At 34.6% G+C, this 19,739-nt stretch overlaps 1 protein-coding gene across 1 annotated transcript; it reads left to right on the top strand.

The window, feature by feature from the left end:
• The first annotated feature begins 315 nt into the window (after window positions 1-315).
• Sec5 (exocyst complex component secretory 5) lies at window positions 316-5,059 on the top strand. The gene is made up of 14 exons (XM_077437780.1): window positions 316-497; window positions 895-1,047; window positions 1,127-1,316; window positions 1,388-1,499; window positions 2,061-2,220; window positions 2,328-2,542; window positions 2,613-3,053; window positions 3,131-3,487; window positions 3,558-3,752; window positions 3,820-4,016; window positions 4,088-4,319; window positions 4,391-4,578; window positions 4,650-4,709; window positions 4,790-5,059. The coding sequence occupies exons 1-14, from the start codon at window positions 389-391 to the stop codon at window positions 4,860-4,862; spliced, it is 2,682 nt and encodes an 893-aa protein (XP_077293906.1). The 5' UTR covers window positions 316-388; the 3' UTR covers window positions 4,863-5,059.
• The last annotated feature ends 14,680 nt before the right edge of the window (window positions 5,060-19,739 follow it).

Below are 19,739 nucleotides of genomic sequence, written 5' to 3'. Positions count from 1 at the left end.
TGTACATCTATAACTTGATCTAAGTTTTCTTACGTTGCAAAATAAAATGTAAAAATTTTTAAATAAAAATAAATTAGGTAGGCAATGTATTTTATTTAATAAATTTATATAAAATTCTCTTCTTAAAATATCTTAACACCACAATTTCTATAAATGTATGTGTGTGTGTGAAATATCAGCTCATTGCGCCCGTATAAAAGAAAATGAGCGTTTATTTAAACTAAGTACTATTTGAATATTCTTAAAAATCATTTGAAAATAAATAGATATACTATTTTTTTATTGGTTGATTTCGTCGGGGCTACGACCAAATGCGGTTGACGTTTAACTGTCAGTGGGAGTTGTCGTTTTCTTGTTTGTTACAAATAAAATATAGATATATCTTTGAATGAGTCCACCTCCCGTTGTGACAGGGCTTTCGCCCAAGGAAGGCCCTCCTGGAACCAGAGTCACTATTCGGGGAGAGTTTCTCGGAAATCAAGCCAATGATTTGATAGGTAGATAGCATTGATGTGAAACTTTTATATCTATTTTATCCTTAATTTTAGACTACTCACTGAATTTATGTTATTTGGAGATTTTTTTATTATTTTATTTTCTGTAGTGAAATGTTTCTCATTCTTCACTTCTGATTCTTATAAATATTTCTTATGCTGATTATTCTTCAATCCCTTACCTAATATGAATCAGGTGTCTAATAGCACAATCTGGTTATAGCAGGAGAACCCATAGCTATAGATAAGTCTATTTTAACAGATTCCGACAGACTTTTCAGATCTTTATCCTAGCTTAGATTTAATTGCTTTTAATGCAATAGACTTATATGTAAATAAAAGTCCTTCCTAGCATAAAAAATAACTTTTTAAAATAATATTTTAATATTGGTTTAAACAGGTCTCACGATATGCGGCTGTGATTGTTTGCTTTCGGCTGAATGGAAAAGCAAGAACAAGATAGTCGCTAGATCAGGCCCAGGGAAAGGTAGGGGTGATATAGTAGTGACGACGAAACACGGTGGCCGAGGAACATCCACAGTTCAATTTAGAGGTACACATGTATTAATTATCTTTAAATAAATGTATGTAGTAATTAAGAAGATTGCCAAACATAGTATTTTAAACTATAGGCTACCATGAAACGTACGGACCACTTAAAGAGAGTGCTGTTTGGGTGGAAGAGGCTGAAACCAATCTGACGTGGGGCCGCCGACCGATGCAGTTGGCCGCTTCTTACGCCCCACCCGATCCTTTGGGATTGTCGACAGAAGATGAAAACAAATTTCCCGAAGACGATCTTCATGAATTATTTCCAGATTGGTAAATATTGTTTGATTTTAAATTTTATTTCAGTTTAGTTTTTGTTAATTTGGAATATTTTTGTGGAATAGTTCTGGAGACTTGTCAGCTGAAAATTTTCATCCTGGCTGGTTTTTATTGGAGCATCATCATTGCACAACTTTTGAGGATCTAAAAGCTGGCACTTTGTTTCTTAAACGAAAGGTATCTACATATGTACCTACATACATATATATGAATATGAATATCATTATAATTATATACTAGTGTTGTGTCCGTTGATTTCAACGGGTGGCTTTGGAAAGGAATTGATACACGAATTAAAATAAAGCTACATGTTATATGTATATAAATATAGTGAAAGGTAATTCATTCACACTTTCGAAATGATGAATGAATGTGTGTGTGTGTGTGTGTGTGTGTGTCTTCGTGGATATGTGTGTGTGTGTACGCTCCCGCGCATCTGACGCTGACCCCAACCGTTCCAACTCACTCAATATCAGGAGCACATGTCAGATACTCAGGTCTTTACTTCCCCGCTACCCCGCTATTCCTTGATACGATCGAGCGTCACGCCACACCCCTATGCATAACGTATACTCCTGGTATTCTAAAATTTGTTTTTTCGAAATCTCCATACTTGTTGACGCATCTGCCACATACATACATACATATATCGCGTCCATTTTTATATACTTATTTATATTTTTTAATGATTCAGTTACAAACATTGACCGAAATTGTTTTTTTTATATTTAAATAAAGGTTGATGTTCAGAAAGAAGGTCAATTAAGTTTTTTGAAGGCTAATACCGGAAGCGTCATGGACCAATTAGATGCTCTTATTCTTTTAAAGAACTGTTATGAAACTGATGTACGCGAAAATGGTAAAGAGCCGCTAAAAAAATTGGAAAAATCAATTGAAGGTATTTTGAAAATTTCAACTCTTTTATTATAAGTGCTATAATAACTTATTTCTTGTGTTGTTTTATATAATATTATAGTAAACGTATTGGTTTGTTATTTTTTTCAGAGGCAATGACTGAAGCAAACAAAATATTTGATGACGTTCTTTCCAGAAAAGATAATGCCGACTCTACTAGAGCAGCATTATCTATTATGACAAGATATAAGTTTCTTTTTCAACTGCCTGGTAACATTGATAAAAATATTGCGAAAAAGGATTATGATCTTGTAATTAACGATTATGCTAGAGCTAAAAATTTGTTTGGTAAAACTGATGTCGCAGTGAGTATTTTCTTTTTGAATATGTTGTTTTTGATGAACGTTTTATTGTATATATATATTTTTTTTTTAGATTTTTAAAAAAGTATTGTTTGAAGTCGAAAAGCGAATAGACAATTTGCGCAATATATTACACACTAAGTTGCAAAAGTTACCTATATCGGTAGACGATCAGAAGCATCTTATACGTTCTTTGATGAACTTGGAATGGACGGGAGATGCTGCTTGGGATGCAATTACGAGTCGGTGTGATTACATATCGAAGCAAATTGTCAGAACAAGAGATTATCATGTTCAATTAGAAGCCTCAGAAGATGATTCGGGTAAAAACCACAAAGGAACAAAACCCGCCATTACTTCCGGAGGGGAGTGGTGGCCAGCAAGAGTATCCTTATGTGGTGCTTTATGTCCTCTGTTGACCGAAGCGCTACCGGATCTCTGGAGATTGGGACAGAGCTATTTTTGCGGCGAATTGCGTGGTGATAGACAGCCAGAAAAACACGACAAATTCAAGGTCCATTTAAAATAAACATTAGTTTAGCTTACACAATTAATACTTACTTATTCGATTGAATGACATTTTCTTTACAGACAATGATTCTAACTACGATTGAATTGTTTTGTCGCACTATACGTAGTGCACTTCTTCCACAAACGGCCGATAGATCGGCAATGTCGGAAAAATCAGTATGGAACAGCCAAACGGCACCCAATCTTTGCAACTGGTTGGCACATTGTCTCAGGGATGTTAGAGAAACTTACAATTCTCTTATGCGACTGGATCTTCCATCGGAAGCTTTGGATATTGTCGGAAATTTGATTCACGACTTAAAATTGTATTGTATGATCGGACTGTTGAAGCAAGCTGTCGATTCGGTTAAAACGTTTAATAAGAAAGAAACGTGGAAAATTGAATTCGATCCTCAGCATGGTGGAATTACCGAATTGGTAATTGATTATGAATAAATTGGTATAAATAAGTGCTATTTTTATTATTAGATTTATTCATTGATTTTAGCCTGGATTATTAGAAAAAACTGTCTATGATGTCATGAATGTCATCAAAGAATCTGTGCTAATAGCATGTCCTCGTGAAAAACCTTTATTTGATACTGGTTCAGCCGCTCATAAACACCTCAACAATTACATTCAGGATATTTTGAATGCATTCAGTAAATGTTTGGAAAAGTTAGCATTCAGCCATGACGAACAAGTGCGTTAGATACAATTTATTTTCATATGTTTAGTATTTATTTTTATATTTTAAATCTTGTTATTAGGATAGTGGACAGTCTCCTTTGTCGGTTGTGTTGGGTGCTCCTGCTTTGATGGTACTAGGTGGACGATTAGCCGAAGTTGACGGACATGATGGTCTTCCAGCGACACCACCTTGGCAACATCGTCTTCTCATCACTCTTTCGAACTGCAGATATTCTTCAGAATGTGTTTTACCAAGGATTTTAACATTTTTTGATAAGTGAGTGATTTTCATTCATATAGTAATGCTATGTGTAAAACATTACATTTAAAACATTTAATATTATTTAGAAACGGTTATACTAAGCCGATACTACCGATCGAGGCTGCCAAAGTTCTGCTTAAAACGTTGAGTAAATCCATAATGGAAGCATATTTGGAGCAGAAGAGTGATCCGTTAGTTGGCACAATAGAACCTTCCATGTACATTGGAAAGTTTGATTGGAATACTAAGATTAAACCCACGGATGTTCGGCCTTATGCTAAAGAGTGCATCAATAATTTAATAGCAGTTCATGCAGAGGTGTCTTATTTTTCATATTATTGTTGCTGTTTTAATGTAATATATCATTTATAGCCTTAAAATGTGCCCAGGTTCATAGTGTGTCGCCGTCGTTGGTTCGCACAGTTCTGTCGCAAGTTCTTGAGACTGTTGCTGAAGAGTTTGCAAGGTTGATGTCCGGATGCCATGGTAAATTTTCTCCGTTCGGTGCTTTGCAAGCTAGAATTGATGTCACTGTTTTGAAAGATACCACTCTACCACTTCTTACACAGAGGGCTAAGTATGTATTAATGTTTTCTCTTTGATAATATACGATTTTGATTTTGTTACTTATATTTTTGAATATTTTAGGCATTCCTTTGAGGATGCTTTAGAATGCATTCCAGAAATTAAGAGTGAAGATGATAAAAAGTAAGTGCTTTGTACAATTTCAAATAAATGTATGTAAAAAATATAATATTCTTGCTAATTTGATGTTATTTTACATTTAGGTTGAAAGAACAAATTATTCAAGATTTTCAAAAGCGAACAAAACTCCAGGCTATATGTTTTAAGAATTGTTGATATTTTATCTAACTTCTTTGCAATCGTAATATTTCGTTAATAAAACAAAAGTATTAAATTTCTATACCAAACTTAGGTTTATACAATATTATATTTCAGATTGCAAATTAGTGAATGTAATGTTTTCAAAGATTTATTATACATATAATATAATATTATTATCATAGGTATGCATTATAATATACTTAATAATTTATACAACATTGTTTTATTTTTAAAATTAATTCTCCAAATTATATCAGTGTGATAATTTTTACAATGCATTTAAAATTTAACTGTATAATAGCCAGCAGTATAGTTTCTGCAGTAACGAGTCCTGGGTTGACCTCAGTTGAAAATATTTTTTTCCGAGTATTTCTGTAGTACTGCTGGTTAGACTTGGATATTTGTGACTCCAAGTGGATCGTTTCCTATCAGATTTTACCAATTTATCTGATTTCATTGTTGAAACATTTCCTCACCAAAAATTTTGTCACCACTATTTGAATATGATTTAAAATTTAAATATGAACTAGTTTAATATCATAGGTCGCTCCGGGCAACCCGTAATGGCATCATGAAAAACATAAACTTTAATTTAATTTTAATAACACTGAAGTTTTCAATAGGTCTATAGAATAATTTGTATTTCAATAGGTATATAGAATAATGTCATCATCTACTGCTAGAAGATGACATGCTTCCATTCGTCTCTGTTTTGGGTAACTCTCACCCATATCATTCCATGCATTTTATTCTAATTTAATCCACCCTTCCATTTCTCTTTTGGTCTTCCTTGCACCTTTTTACGTTCTCTAGGGCAGAGCATCGTAACCTTTGGATATCAGCGGCACACATTGTTTACGACTCGTAGAGTTTGTCAGCTACGTACATACATATGTATGTAATTCATCGGTAGTCGCTAGTTATTCCGTATATGCATAGGGACAAAACACTAACTAACATCGGTTTTCTCCCTCACACGCGATCTCACTCGCACGCATTAGGCCGAAGTGCTGTTTGGAGAACACATATTACCGCGGTGCACAGGTTACGATGCTCTGCTTTGGGTATCATTCCGACACTAATGTTTAACATTTCTTCGATATCGTGTACTATAATTGACATAGAAATTGAAAATAGAAGTTGTACATATTTGTCTCGTTCTAACGCACACATATTCGGATATACTCTTCACACTCGTACGTCACTCGCCTGGGGAGGGGGGGGGGATTCATTGACTCCGTCCATCTTTTCGATCTTTCGACGTTCGTTCTAGTCATATTCGATTCAGTGATCCATACCCCCCTTGTCATACTTCACCTACATACATACATATTCACCATTTCCTATGTCTTCTCGTTATTTTATTTTATTTCAATCGAACATGTACGCCTTTACAGATCGCTCCAAAGCGACGGGTTTACTAATACAGATAAAATAAAAATAATATAAACATCATCCACAGTGACATCTAGAGAGAAAGTTTTGAAGCATTTTATTATAGAAAGTAGCGAACCTCAAGACACTGAATAACTTGAGATTTGTAAGAGAGATTGGAAAGGAAATGCCAATTTAGAGGAACCGTTTTAATGAAAATCAGAAAAATTGGCAAACTCTGAAAGGAAACGATCGACATGGAGTCGCAAAACCAAGGTATGGCTAACAGCTACTAGTCGCAATCGAACCGCGACAGCATAATATGCTAATCACTAGTCCACGCTGCTGGTTATTTCGAGCATACAACGTTTCGTACTTATATGTACATATTGTACGGGTCTACGTGACGAGCCAGAATGTTAAATTACAGAAAACACAAATATCGGTAGGCAAAGATCGAAAATCGAAAGATCTTATGTCGAAAGATCAAAAAAAGGGCGCATGGTAAATGGTACCGTTTACCATGCACCCTTTTTTTTTGATCTTTCGACTTAAGATCTTTCGATTTTCGATCTTTGCCTTCCGATATTTGTGTTTTCTGTAATTTAACATTCTGGCTCGTCACGGAGACCGATATTGTACATATAAATAAATATCTAGAAATTCATTATAACGAGATTTGAATATCCTTCAATTGTTGACATTGATTTATGTAATTCCTAATATAAAAAATAAGGTCTACATGAAGTTCGCAATCAAGTCTTGTGGTGGTCAGAATTTTCCTTGTTAAAAGTATTAAATAGTTCTTATGTATAATTTTAGCTTTTAAAATAGAATGGCATGATTGTAGGGCCTACGTATTCAATTTGCGGTCGAATTGACTGTTGTAATAGGCTAGGGAACAACCTGTTGATGGAGAAGCATTTTCGTATGGCCTAGAAAGCTCACACGATTCAGTGTGTCTAAAACTTCCACGTTGTATGGTCGAGTCGACATGTCGCGACACAAAACCAACCCAATAGATTCTTGATCGACGGCAAGCTGCAAAACTGAAGATGGAGAAGGGGAGTGAGGATACAAATCAACTATGGGTGCACTTGAGCGGCTTGGCCGATGGGAACATATTCGCGATATATCCAAAGATTTTAGAGGAGATATTTCTGCAAGAGGAACAGAATCGCGAAGAGGTGCACAAACACGAAATCGAAAGCATCACTCTGCCCAGCGATATGGAGTGGAGATTGAAGGTCTATTTTCAATTGGTGGAGAAGCAGAGGGAAATGGACGAGTGAGTAAATTGACTAATCTTCATTTTAATTTTGTGATGCTAAATAAATAGGCAACTAGTCATTATAATCCACTACTGCATATGTCTATAGATACAAGCTTCTTTATTCCTACTTCATCCCTACTTAGTACTTGGCTACATATGTATTTAGGCAGCTTTTAACATATCTTCTTTAGTACATATAGTCAATGATAGTTTAACTTGATTCTTATACATCTGTTAGGGCGAAATCACGCAGGAAGGAACGCGGCACATGTTTTTTTTAGATACTTTTAAACATGCGAAAAAAATGTGACATGCCTTGCACATATGGCACACCCAGCACACACCGTCCCAAAATCGCCCCCTGGAATGTTTTCAGTAAAATTTTATCCTTGTTGACAGTGATCGATAACGGTACATCCCATATTTAAAGAAATGTAGGAGAACCCCCACAGCGGGGAGCCAAGCACACGACGTGCCTTTCTTCCCTGTGTGAATTCGCCCTTATCATATATGTACATATACATATATACAGTTATATCACTAATAACACTAAAAAATCTACCCCCTTGTTCCATGTCCCAGTTTTGCACTCACATATTTGGGTTAGCTGAACAAATCTTTACACCCAAGTATACTTACGATCTGACCTAGTTATAAAAGATTATAAAACAATTAGGTACTTATGCATACTAGGATGGATAAAACTATTTTTTTTAATTAAATGTTTTTGTTGTCTTAAGTATTGCTATGTCGAAACTTCAAAACGTTGTATGCATATAGGTGTGCTCTAGTACCTAAGATTTTTATATCGTGCAGATAATTGCAGGTCGAACGGAAGAACTGGGATTTATCATATTTGCCCATGACCTCACATATATTGGCATACACGGAAACACGATTGAGGCACATATTTACCCTTATTGTAGGGTATCGTGATGAGGAACTATATTTTTCGCAAGTGCATTTACGCCGCTAGTACTACAAAGTAATTGTGGGATGGCAAACCGAACGAGTGGATAACCCCCCCCCCCTCTATATATATTATATTTTTTAATATTTAGTGTGATTGTAATTGGTTGTATGTAGTTTAAAATAATTGGGTATATTTTATCGTATTGTATTATGCGAAGAAAATTACATCGAACGAAAACAAGTCGTAAAAAGTATTGTTATTGCCAATTCAGTTCGTGTGGTTGCTATCATTAGGCGCGGCATGTTTGTACCTAATAAATGCTAATGGTTTCACGCACACATTGCCAGTGTCAAATATCATACGTTTGATTACATGTAATGACATTATAATCTGGGGGGAGGAAATGGCACATGTGAAATTTACATTTAAATCGTGCGTTTGTATTTCGGTGGAAAATTGCGAATTTTGAGGGACTGCACGATAGCTCGAAATTATGCGCGAAAGCTTTCGAACGATAATGTTATAAACGCCGCCATTAGGGACACAGCTGAGGTTCGGTGCGTGAGAAAAGCGTATCACCGAATCCGCAGGCGATAACTAATAAAGACGGACGACTTATCGTTTTATTGTTGTTAATAATGACGTAGACACGTAAAGCTACGTGTCGTAAAACGTAGCTTTACGTGTATAATGATTCCCCCTTCCATCAGCTTGCCTTCTCTTTCTTTCTATTCTTTAACGCCATTTCTAGTTTTTTGGTTCGCTCTAATACTGACTAGTCTTGAAAATACCCCAGTGAAAGATTGGCGTATCGCATAGATTCGGTTTGGATTTAGTCAGTTAAAAACCGAACTTTCGTCGTGTGCCTGTTTTAAACGGTTTCTATCTGCCAGATCGAATCGTCAAAGCTTTGTTCATAAACTGTGTCAATTTTTAGTTATTTCTTACCTCTTACACATGTAAGTACGTTAGTTTTAATCTATACCTTATTTCAGTTAGTTAAAGCATTCGTCGTAGAGTAAAAATTTGTAAGGGGTTCAGTGGTGTAACTATGTACTTTGACGCGGGGATATGCGGTGCATGCGAGTCCTTAGGGTCGATAGGACCTTGAGAGAATTTCCAAATATTAATTTAAAAAAAGTGATAAATAAAAAATATTAATTAAAACCAACTGAAAACAATCAAAAGTATGATTACAAAAAAATCTGACTTAACGAACTTGCAATATTAACATGAAGAAGTTCATGAAATGTTTTTAAAAGACGTGATAACAAATTTTTCAAAATAACATAGGCTAAGGACAATTAAAATTTGAAAGTTTATTTATTTAATTAAAAATGGGAGCCCTTTGGTAACTTTTGCATGCGGGCCAAATTTTTCTAGTTATCTATAGGTTATGCCATACGCTAAAAGGGAGGGGTTAAAATATATCATAATTTATTATAGATAGGACGAAAGATTTTGTGAAGAAATGTGATGATTGAGGGGAGGGAAAGTGGGGGGGGGGGGGGGTGAGGCGTTTAAAATATAATAATAAAAATCGTACGATGTAATTTAATGATGGTCATAGTGATGAAGAAGAATAAATATCATAAATGTGTAGTAACGTACTATTTAAAATCAGTTTAGAATAAAGTGTATTGATATGAAGAGATTGAACTTAATCTGATGAGATTGAACTTGACCTCGAATTTTTGTCAGCGTGATAGTTCACGTAGCGGCTCTCGGTGGGTGGGATTTTAAAGTGCCATATATTTCATATTCGAGATTTTCATGACGTGTGCGCAATCGCCATGTGCGATATTGTCACCGAATCGGTCTGAACAGATCTGGTCTGCTTGTGCCGAACAACCCAGGTTAAATTCGTTTAGATGAGATATATGATTGGAGTAGCAAAAGTATCAATGTTGAAATAATTTAATGAAATTTTGTAAGGTAACCTTTATTCATTGTTCAAATGCAATAAAAAATGGGTAAATGGTTCGGAAATAACGGTTTTTTTTAGTATGATGGGCCGACAAAATACGAGAAAATATAACATTCATTGATCTAGTAGATGAATTGAGTCCAAAATAAAGACGGAACATAAATACTCAGCAGGGGATGGTGTTGAGCTATTTTTTTTTATTATTTCAGTATGCCAGCAGAATCTCCTGCCTTGGAAAAGTTGCGGGCTTGCCGTCGATGGTCGAGACCTGACAGTGGCTGTGATCCTTGGGGTGTGCTCATTAGTGGAGCCTCAGGGGGCGCAGGCACCGCCAGAAGAGGTGCTCGAGATTCAAGAGTGGTACGCCCCCGTGATCCTCCTTGGGGTCCTAGAGACCTCGCCAAAGCTTCGCGCCTCCTAGAGAGACCAGCTCTGCACGTCTCTTTCGACGACGACCAGGAGATGCGACGTGTCTACTTCCTCATCTATGACGTTTTCAGATGTAACTATTAATTTAATTATTATTCTACATATGTATATGTATGGATCGGGATAGCAATACTTTCAGTCGTATCTATATTTACAATCTACATGTTTTATTTTATTTTATATATTCAATCAATCATGCACACTCGTCTAACAGATTACTTCAACGCGACGAGTGTGCTATACAGATAAATGTTTATTTATTAACAAAAAATTATTTGGTTTTTGTCGGCCGCTCATGTGAATGAAGTGATATGCCGCGTCTCTTTTCACGATATACATTTCCATGAGCGGAATACGGGATAGAACTCGTGACCACATAATTGAAAGCATTATATGTTTACCATATATATTATATAATACATAATACGTATATGTATATATTTCAATATTAAAAATCTACACAGTTACAGCAATAGTGTGGATGCTTCGTTTATAAATTGATTATTTTTTTTTATAATTTCACTTTTTAAGTGCACGGATGCGTGCACCAAGCCACTAATTCCTATATGTGTATAAATTTATACAACTATCATCTATTCAGCTTTCAATTTTTTTATTAATATACAAGTAATTAATAAATAATTTAAGGGGTCGAACCCTACTTTCGGGTTATTAAATTTAGTGTTTTTTTTTTATTTTCATTACAATTATACAATAATTATACTAGAATTTCTTCGCGAAGAACACACATGTTTAAGGGGTCGAAAAAAATAGTGGAAGAAAAATCGAACAAGAGTAAACCGCTACTTCCAGTTGACAGGTGCTAACCAAATTTTATATATAACTTGGTATTAAGCTTAAACTTCTAAATATGAAATTTCAGTTTAATAAACCAACAGGTTTCTGAGAAAAACACAAAAAACCTCGATTTTCTAGAGTAAAAGTACTACTTCTGGTTGAGGTAAAAATATTCAAAAAATATTAGGTTATAAAGATATAATTACTATTACATGTAAAAAATGTCAGTCTGATTCGGTAAGCGGTTTGTAAGATAATGAAAATACAGTAAAATAATACTGTAATATCGTTACCCACACATAAGCCTACAATGTAGTATATTCACTTTCAGTCAAAATCAATATTTTATGTTTAAGTAATTTTAGAACGATGTCAAATCCATATTTTTTTAAATTTTGAAAATCATTTCTAAACGTACAAAAGAGGATAAATAGCGAGATAAAAATGTGAAAAAAATGTAATATAATGGTCGATAGAACAGTCGTTATTCTATCTTGAAATAATGTAATTTTGAATTTACGAGGTTAACAAGTGTAACGATATGTAATGAAGATTAATAATTCACTTAAGTTCAATAGACACGCATTTCGTTTATACCGTGTGTTTTTTTTTATTATATCATTCTTCCTGAACGTTTGCCACATTTATTATATTAAATTCAACATAAATGGATAATATAAAAATAAAAAAAACGAACAACACCGTTTTCTAACTGTTTATTTTTGTTGGACGACTCTTTAAAAAGCGGGCTTTCGCAAATATTACTGCGAAAACTGCTGTTTGAATTCTTTTAGCATTTGACACGCGATCGTTTCCAAAACACAAGCGCAATAAAGTTTGCCCGACAAATACTTACATTATTCATAAGATCGAAAATACTCGAGCGCGGTGTTTTCACGCGACCTGAACGTGCAAAATAAATAAATAAACACAAAATGTGTTGTTTTAACTGGCCCTTCAGCAATTGAGTGAAAACAGTAACAGGCAGTCTACGCCACAAAAGCTTGCGAAAAAATTACATTAGTGTATAATATATTTATTTATTATTATTTTTTACATATATACCAGGAAGGCCTTACAGCTAACCCCAATGCGCCTTCCTGGCCAATTACAAATATTGCAGCATTTTTATTTATTTAATTTATTATTTTAAAATAATAACAACAATAAAATAACCAGTGTGACCTGACAGGTTGCCCCAAAGCGTCACACCATTATTTACAAGTTATATACATTATATACAAGTTTTATTATACAAGTCGCTGAATTACGAGACACTGAGAAACTCACAAATTAACGAGACATCTATGAATTGTACATAAATTTTATTGTACATAAATAAATCTCAAATAGTGGTGACCAGTGGCGTGCGGTCCATGGATGCGGTGGATGCGGCGCATCCCCTATAACTTTAAAAAGCCAAGAGTATTTTTAATAAATATTTGAATTTCGCTTCGATGTATTCTTAGTGATGTACGTGATTATGATGTAGTATATGATATATATTTCACATATCACGTGTTTTTTGTTACATGATGCATTATATAGGATCTTTTGATAATTTTTATTAAGGATTCGCATAGGCCGCATTCGCATAGGCCGGCCACAGGCGAGTGACGCTGGCGAGTAGACGCTGAGTGAAGTGCGCGCGCGTCATGGATTCGGAGTCGCGACCGATCCCATTTGCGCATGCGCACTATGAGGCTGTCATATTCGCGCGGACGCGTTGACACTTGTTTAACCTCTACGGTGGATTCGGTTTCTCTGTTTGCTTATCTATTGAGTTTCACTTGGAAGCCGCTGTTGATCGATATTTCCGCACGCTACGCCCCAAGTTATTTATCAAAAAGCTAGCCGATTCATTTCTTTAGACGAAGTTAATCATTTATACTGTAAGTTGGTTATTTTTTACTTTTGAATTAAGTTTTCATTTAAATTAGTTTCGTCTAACTTTATTTTTAGTTTACTGTTCCACTACTTACGAGTTTTCATTATTGCCTTTAATATGGATATCGAAAATAACAATGAGAGTGGACTTGTCGTCGAGATCAATAATAATTGCAATTGTTTAATTGAAAATGTGCTGAAAAGAAGATTTGCTTCTCTCCCATTTAATGAAAAGGAGATTATTGTTAAGAGCCCCAAACCCACACCAATATTAAATATTCAGTCTAAAACAAAAACATTTAAAAGGTATTTTAACACAGAAACATACGAAAAAATTTCATGGATTTGTGGATGTGCTCACTTAACGAAATTATTCTGTTGGCCATGTATTTTATTTTCTCAAGAAGTGAATGTCTGGAGTAAATTTGGATTTTCTGACCTAAACAATTTAAGTAAATCGCGCAAGAGACATGAATGTTCTCAAGCTCACATATGTTCTTCTGCTCAATTTAAAAAATTTGGAAAGGGACCTCGTATAGAAAATTTTTTAAGTGCTCAATTTAAAGCAAATATTGAAATGCACAACAAAGAAGTTACTGCAAATAGATACATTTTGTCGAAATTAATAAGCGCGATCTGTTTTTTAGCAAAACAAGAACAACCTTTACGAGGACATTTTGAGCACCAGGAATCGGAAAATAGAGGGAATTATATTGAATTGCTGTATCTGTTGAGTGAATCAGACATAAAATTGAAAACTCATTTAGATAACTCTACGGTGTTTACTGGACTATCGAACCATATACAAAATGACTTGGTATCCGCAATATCAAAAGTCTTGCTAGATGAGATTAAAACTGAAATACGTGCATCAAAATTTGTTTCCATAATTGTGGACGAATCTACAGATATCAGTCGCAAAGCTCAGCTATCTACTATTTTTAGATATGTAGATGAAAATAATGAAATTCAGGAGAGATTTGTTGGATTTGTCGATGTTAGTCCCAATAGAACAGCTAATGCTCTTTTTCAGCACATACGTGAGACCTTGGAAGAATTTGGTTGTTTGGACAAATTAATTGCACAAACGTACGATGGAGCGGCTGTAATGTCCGGGGAGCATAATGGAGTGCAACGAAAAATTCGAGATATTTGTCCTAATTCTTTATTTGTCCATTGTTACGCTCACAGATTGAATTTAGTTTTGTCGCAATCTGTTAAACATATATCCGGATGCAAACGTTTTTTCAGCCGTATGTTGTCATTTTCAACTTTTTTTTGTAAGTCTTCAAGAAGAATTTCCCTTCTCGATTGTCAAATAAAAAAACGATTTCCCACTGCTGCCCCTACACGATGGAACTACAATAGCAAAATTTTAAATATGATATTAGAATATCAAACAGAATTAATGGAAATATTTAATCAAATAATTAATGACGAAGACGAATGGGATACTGATGCTGTCATAAATGCTGAAGTCCTTCATCGTTATTTAAAAGAGTTTGAATTCAATTTCAATTTGCATTTATTTTCTGCAATATTTAATTCGGCAGATTTTTTATTTGAAATTTTACAAAAAAAAACCTTTGACATATCGTATTGCGTAAGTGAAATTAAAAAATTTGTAAAATATTTAGATAACAAAAAAGACGATTTTGATTCATTGTGGAACAAAGTAATAACTAAAAATTTTAATAGAAAAAGAAAATATGCTGAATGTGAAGAAGATGTGAAAACAACGTATAAACTTCACTATTCTGAAATTTTAGAAACTCTTTCAGTAAATACAACCAATTGATTTCGAGATATCGAAAATTTAAAATTTCTCGAATTTTTTAACGTCAAAAAATTTAAAGAATATGAAAATAATTTTCCAGATTTCCTATTTAAATCACTCCACCTAACTTATGGAAAATACTTTGATTTTATGAAATTAAAAAGCGAATTAATTTACATGTACTCAACGCAAGATTTTCATTTGAAATCTATAAATGACGTAAAGGAATTAATTGTGAAAGATGATCTAATAGACGTTTTGGAACAAGTATTTAGTTTAATACAATTAATTTGTACGATACCTTCCACGAGCGCATCGGCTGAACGATCATTTTCGACTATGAAAAGAATTAAAACGTTCACCAGAAGTAGTCAAAGTGAAGAAAGACTCTCTGGTCTTGCTTTAATTGCAATCGAAATGAAAATAATGTCAAATTTAAAAAACAATAAAAAATTCTATGATGCGGTTATCGATGAATTTTGTAAAAAGGAACGAAGAATAAAATTAAATTTTAAAAAATAAATTGGTCGGTTTTTTTTTTCAAACAAGGGACAGCATCCCTTGTTTGAAAAGTCACCGCCCGCCACTGGTGGTGACATAGTAGGTAGGAAGGATATTTTGACAATTTTAACGGGAACCGTTTCAATAATAAAATGAGAGAAAATTGGCAAACTTTGATAAGAAACGATCGACCTGGAGTCACAAATATCCAGGTCTAACCAGCAGAGCTACAGATATACTCAGAAAAATTGTTTTCAATCGAGGTCAGCTCATGGGATCGAACCCGGCACCTATCGACGCTAAGCAGAAGCTTAACGACCGAGCTATGCTGCTGGCTGGTATATACATAGTACATAGCAGCAACACTTGCTAAGATCATTTATACCTTAGTGATTTGGTGCAGTTTATAAAGTGACCACCGTCTAAAAAACTGTGAATTTACGTACGTACGTACGCTTCTATATTTATAGATACGCTCTTTTAAATATATACTAGTGGCCTGTGTGCACATAATTGTGCACTCAATAAAATATCGCAATTCGGATCAACGGATGCCGCCATTTGATCGGCCGACATAAACAGAAGAATAAATTAAAAATACGATTTTTTTTTCAAAAAAATAAATTGAATTTTAAATATTATAAATGTGAACGAAGTGACAGGCGCACTATACCGCGTCTTTTTTCGCGATATACGATTCCAACGGGAGAAAAAGCGACGGAGCATGATGTTAACAGCGAGTTCTTTGTACACACGCACGCACGCACGCACGCACGCACGCACGCACGCACGCACGCACGCACGCACGCACGCATTAAACAATTATTATATACGATATATAGTACTCTCTATATATAGTACGTAGTCTTTATATATTAGATACGCTCAATTCAGAAAGCTTTTTATAAAAATCTCAAGTGGCGAGGTTATGATTAGTCCCAAGCTTAGGGTGCTCGAGTGGATGAGATAATTTTGTTCCAGAACTTTGTTTTTGCCAATTCTGGCTAGGACCAACGTGCTTGTACATACATCATACAGCTCTGCTAGGAAAAAACTTTCGAATGTATCTAAGTTTTTACATTTTTGTTTACATATTTTATTTTATAACAGGTTAACTCATTTTTTTTTTGGTACACAAGTACTAACATAACATATTTACAAATAAAATTATATTTTTATTTAATACCATCTATGAACAAATTCGACATATAGCAAATTTTTGCGAGAAATACATACATTTCTACAGAGTTGATTGGTTAGCATATTTACAATAGTCAACAAATCTAAAATGCTAGAAACTCGAATTTGCAAGAAAAGGGAATAGATTGCCAATTTGGTGGAACCGTTTCAACAATGAAATCAGATAAATTGGCAAACTTTGATACGAAATAATGGACCTGGCCTACCAAATATCTAAGTTCTGGCTAGCAACACGGGGCCAGGGATTGAACCCACAATACCTCTGTAGAAAGCATTCCACGCTAACCACTGAGCTATATTGCTGATTAGGATAGGTTAGGTTAGGTTATATATTTTTTTAATAACATTTTGCGCACTGTTTTTTCCTGTTAGGTCTTTCTGGTATAATTTTAAACGAAATTTAATCGGGATTTTTTGGGCTTTTTGAATTGAAAGTAGGAAAGAATCCTTCAAAGACCCTTGACACCTTTCAAAACATGATTGGTAGTTCTATGTATGTATAATATATTGAAAACTGTAAGTACATTGCGGACAAACACACTTGCCCGGTGCTGCCAAAGCTGGTGAAAACTATTTCAGAATTTTTTTTTCGACTCTCGACTTCGGACTTCAACCCCTCTCAAAATTCGTCTACGGTACAAGTTAAGGAATAATGAGAACGTATACTAAATTTGGTGGTACTTAGTTGAAAATTATAAATTTGCATAATGAACAAACTAATAAACATTCATTTTTATAAACTGTTGCGTGAATAGGGGTTTCTAAATAGGAATGAAAAGCTCTGTTTGTAGTACATAGCTTATGTTCACATCTCGGATAGCCAGGTGAGAATGACTAAGCAGAGCAATCCACCGTCTTTTTATACTCAACGCCGTGAGAATTATTGAGACATCATTGGCTGTTGAGCGCTGCTCGCTCATAGGTCGTTGAGTCCTGATCGGTGATTGGACGTTGAGTGTTGAGTGACGAGCACTGATCATCCAATCTCCACGTAACAAAGCTCGAAGAGGCTTTTTACAGTTTTAAATGAACACTCTAGTTACTCGCATGTTGAGCATATGTAGTACTTTTAAAAGCTTATACGATCATGACTTTAGACAATCAAAACATACCCGCACTTGTCTTGCAAAATATAAGTTGATGTTAGCTTCATTGTCTGTGCCTCGGTCACATTAGTTGCGTGCGTGGTGTCACTAATCATTCACCCTTCGATATTGTACTTGCAAATGTCAGATGATTTTGGACGGCCCTGTATACCGACCTACCGATTCGCGATTCGAGACGCGAACATTCGTGTTTTTTCCCAATTTATTAACTTCTGACATATCGCAAAGAGCTGGAAACTAACGAGCCGTGTGATCGTATAACTCTCGATATGCAAAGAATCGATTCTATGTATTGCATGTACATATGTACGGTATATATTACATACATACATACATACGTATATTTTACATTATGTGGATACAAGGTCTCGGAATGGCCCCACTCGACGAATGCAGATGAAAAATCGATACGTTATTTATTTCGCGATATCGCCCGTCAAATTCGACGATAAATGAACATGTCGAATGAACGAATGAATGCACACTTGTGCTTTTATTACTAAGTAGGATGGTTTATTATCTAATAGTCGATGCCGAAGTAATGTTCTTATGCACGATTTTGAATACTCAATATAGTATCAATGAGAAATAGGACGAATTTTGATGATTTAATGAATGAATGTGTGTACGTATGTATGAACGAGTATGGGATTGGGATGGCGTTACGACGAAACGTCCCCGGACAAAACGGCGAACGACACAGCGTCCCCAACGTACTGAATACGCGCATTCATCGATGCAATTTTATATGCATTAACGATTTACAGCCCCTTCTTCTCATTTTTCATTAACCAGCAACATATCTCAGTGGTTAGCGTATAATGCTATCAACTGAAGGGTCATGGGTTCAATACCTGGCCCATATCAGAGTTTGCCAATTTGTTTGATTTCATTGTTGAAACGGTTCCACCAAATTTGTATATTTATTTATTTAATATACTTGGGGGAGGCGGCAAAGCCGATAGACCCAAATAGTTTGATTTATACACATATGTAAATTAAATGAGAGAAAAAAAATACATTCAAAATGACAATAGAATAATAAAATCAGAGAGAAAAAAAGTAAACAAGAAACAGAAATAAGATATCGGGAAAGAAGAATTACAGAAATCCTTTAAGTTTAAGAAATGCGTCAAGCTTTTTCTTAAAAATATTAAGGTTAACAGAAATTACAATTTCATCGGGAAGACTATTCCAAACTGAAACCACTTTGTTTGAAAAGAAGGAATCTCTGATCAATTTATTAGATTTTTCTTTTTGGAGTCTAAGCGAGTGACCTCTGAGGTGAGTGTTTTCGTTGAATGTAAAATGATTGGACATATGATATTTATAATGATTATTTAGTATTTAAAAAACTTCGATAAAGTCGCCTCTTATTCTTCTCGTCTCCAGTATAGTGAGATTCATTCTTTTCAATCTTTCGTTATAAGAAAGTGACTTAAGTTCAGAAGGAATCTTTGTAATTCTCCTTTGTACCCTTTCTATACATACATACATATATATATATATATATATATATATATATATATATATATATATATATATATATATATATATATATATATATATATATATATATATCTAATCTATAATTTGGAAAGAGACTTTGTATGTATGTAAGTATCCTTGGTCGTCGTCGTCGTCGTCCGTAGATCGGTGACGTCATCGAACACGTGATTCGATTTTTTTTTTTTCGATCCATGGGCG

This window comes from Arctopsyche grandis, chromosome 9, assembly GCF_051622035.1.
Source record: "Arctopsyche grandis isolate Sample6627 chromosome 9, ASM5162203v2, whole genome shotgun sequence".
Classification (NCBI taxonomy): domain Eukaryota; kingdom Metazoa; phylum Arthropoda; class Insecta; order Trichoptera; family Hydropsychidae; genus Arctopsyche; species Arctopsyche grandis.
The sequence above is the reverse complement of the archived record's forward strand: the minus strand, read 5'-3'. Positions and strand labels throughout refer to the sequence as shown.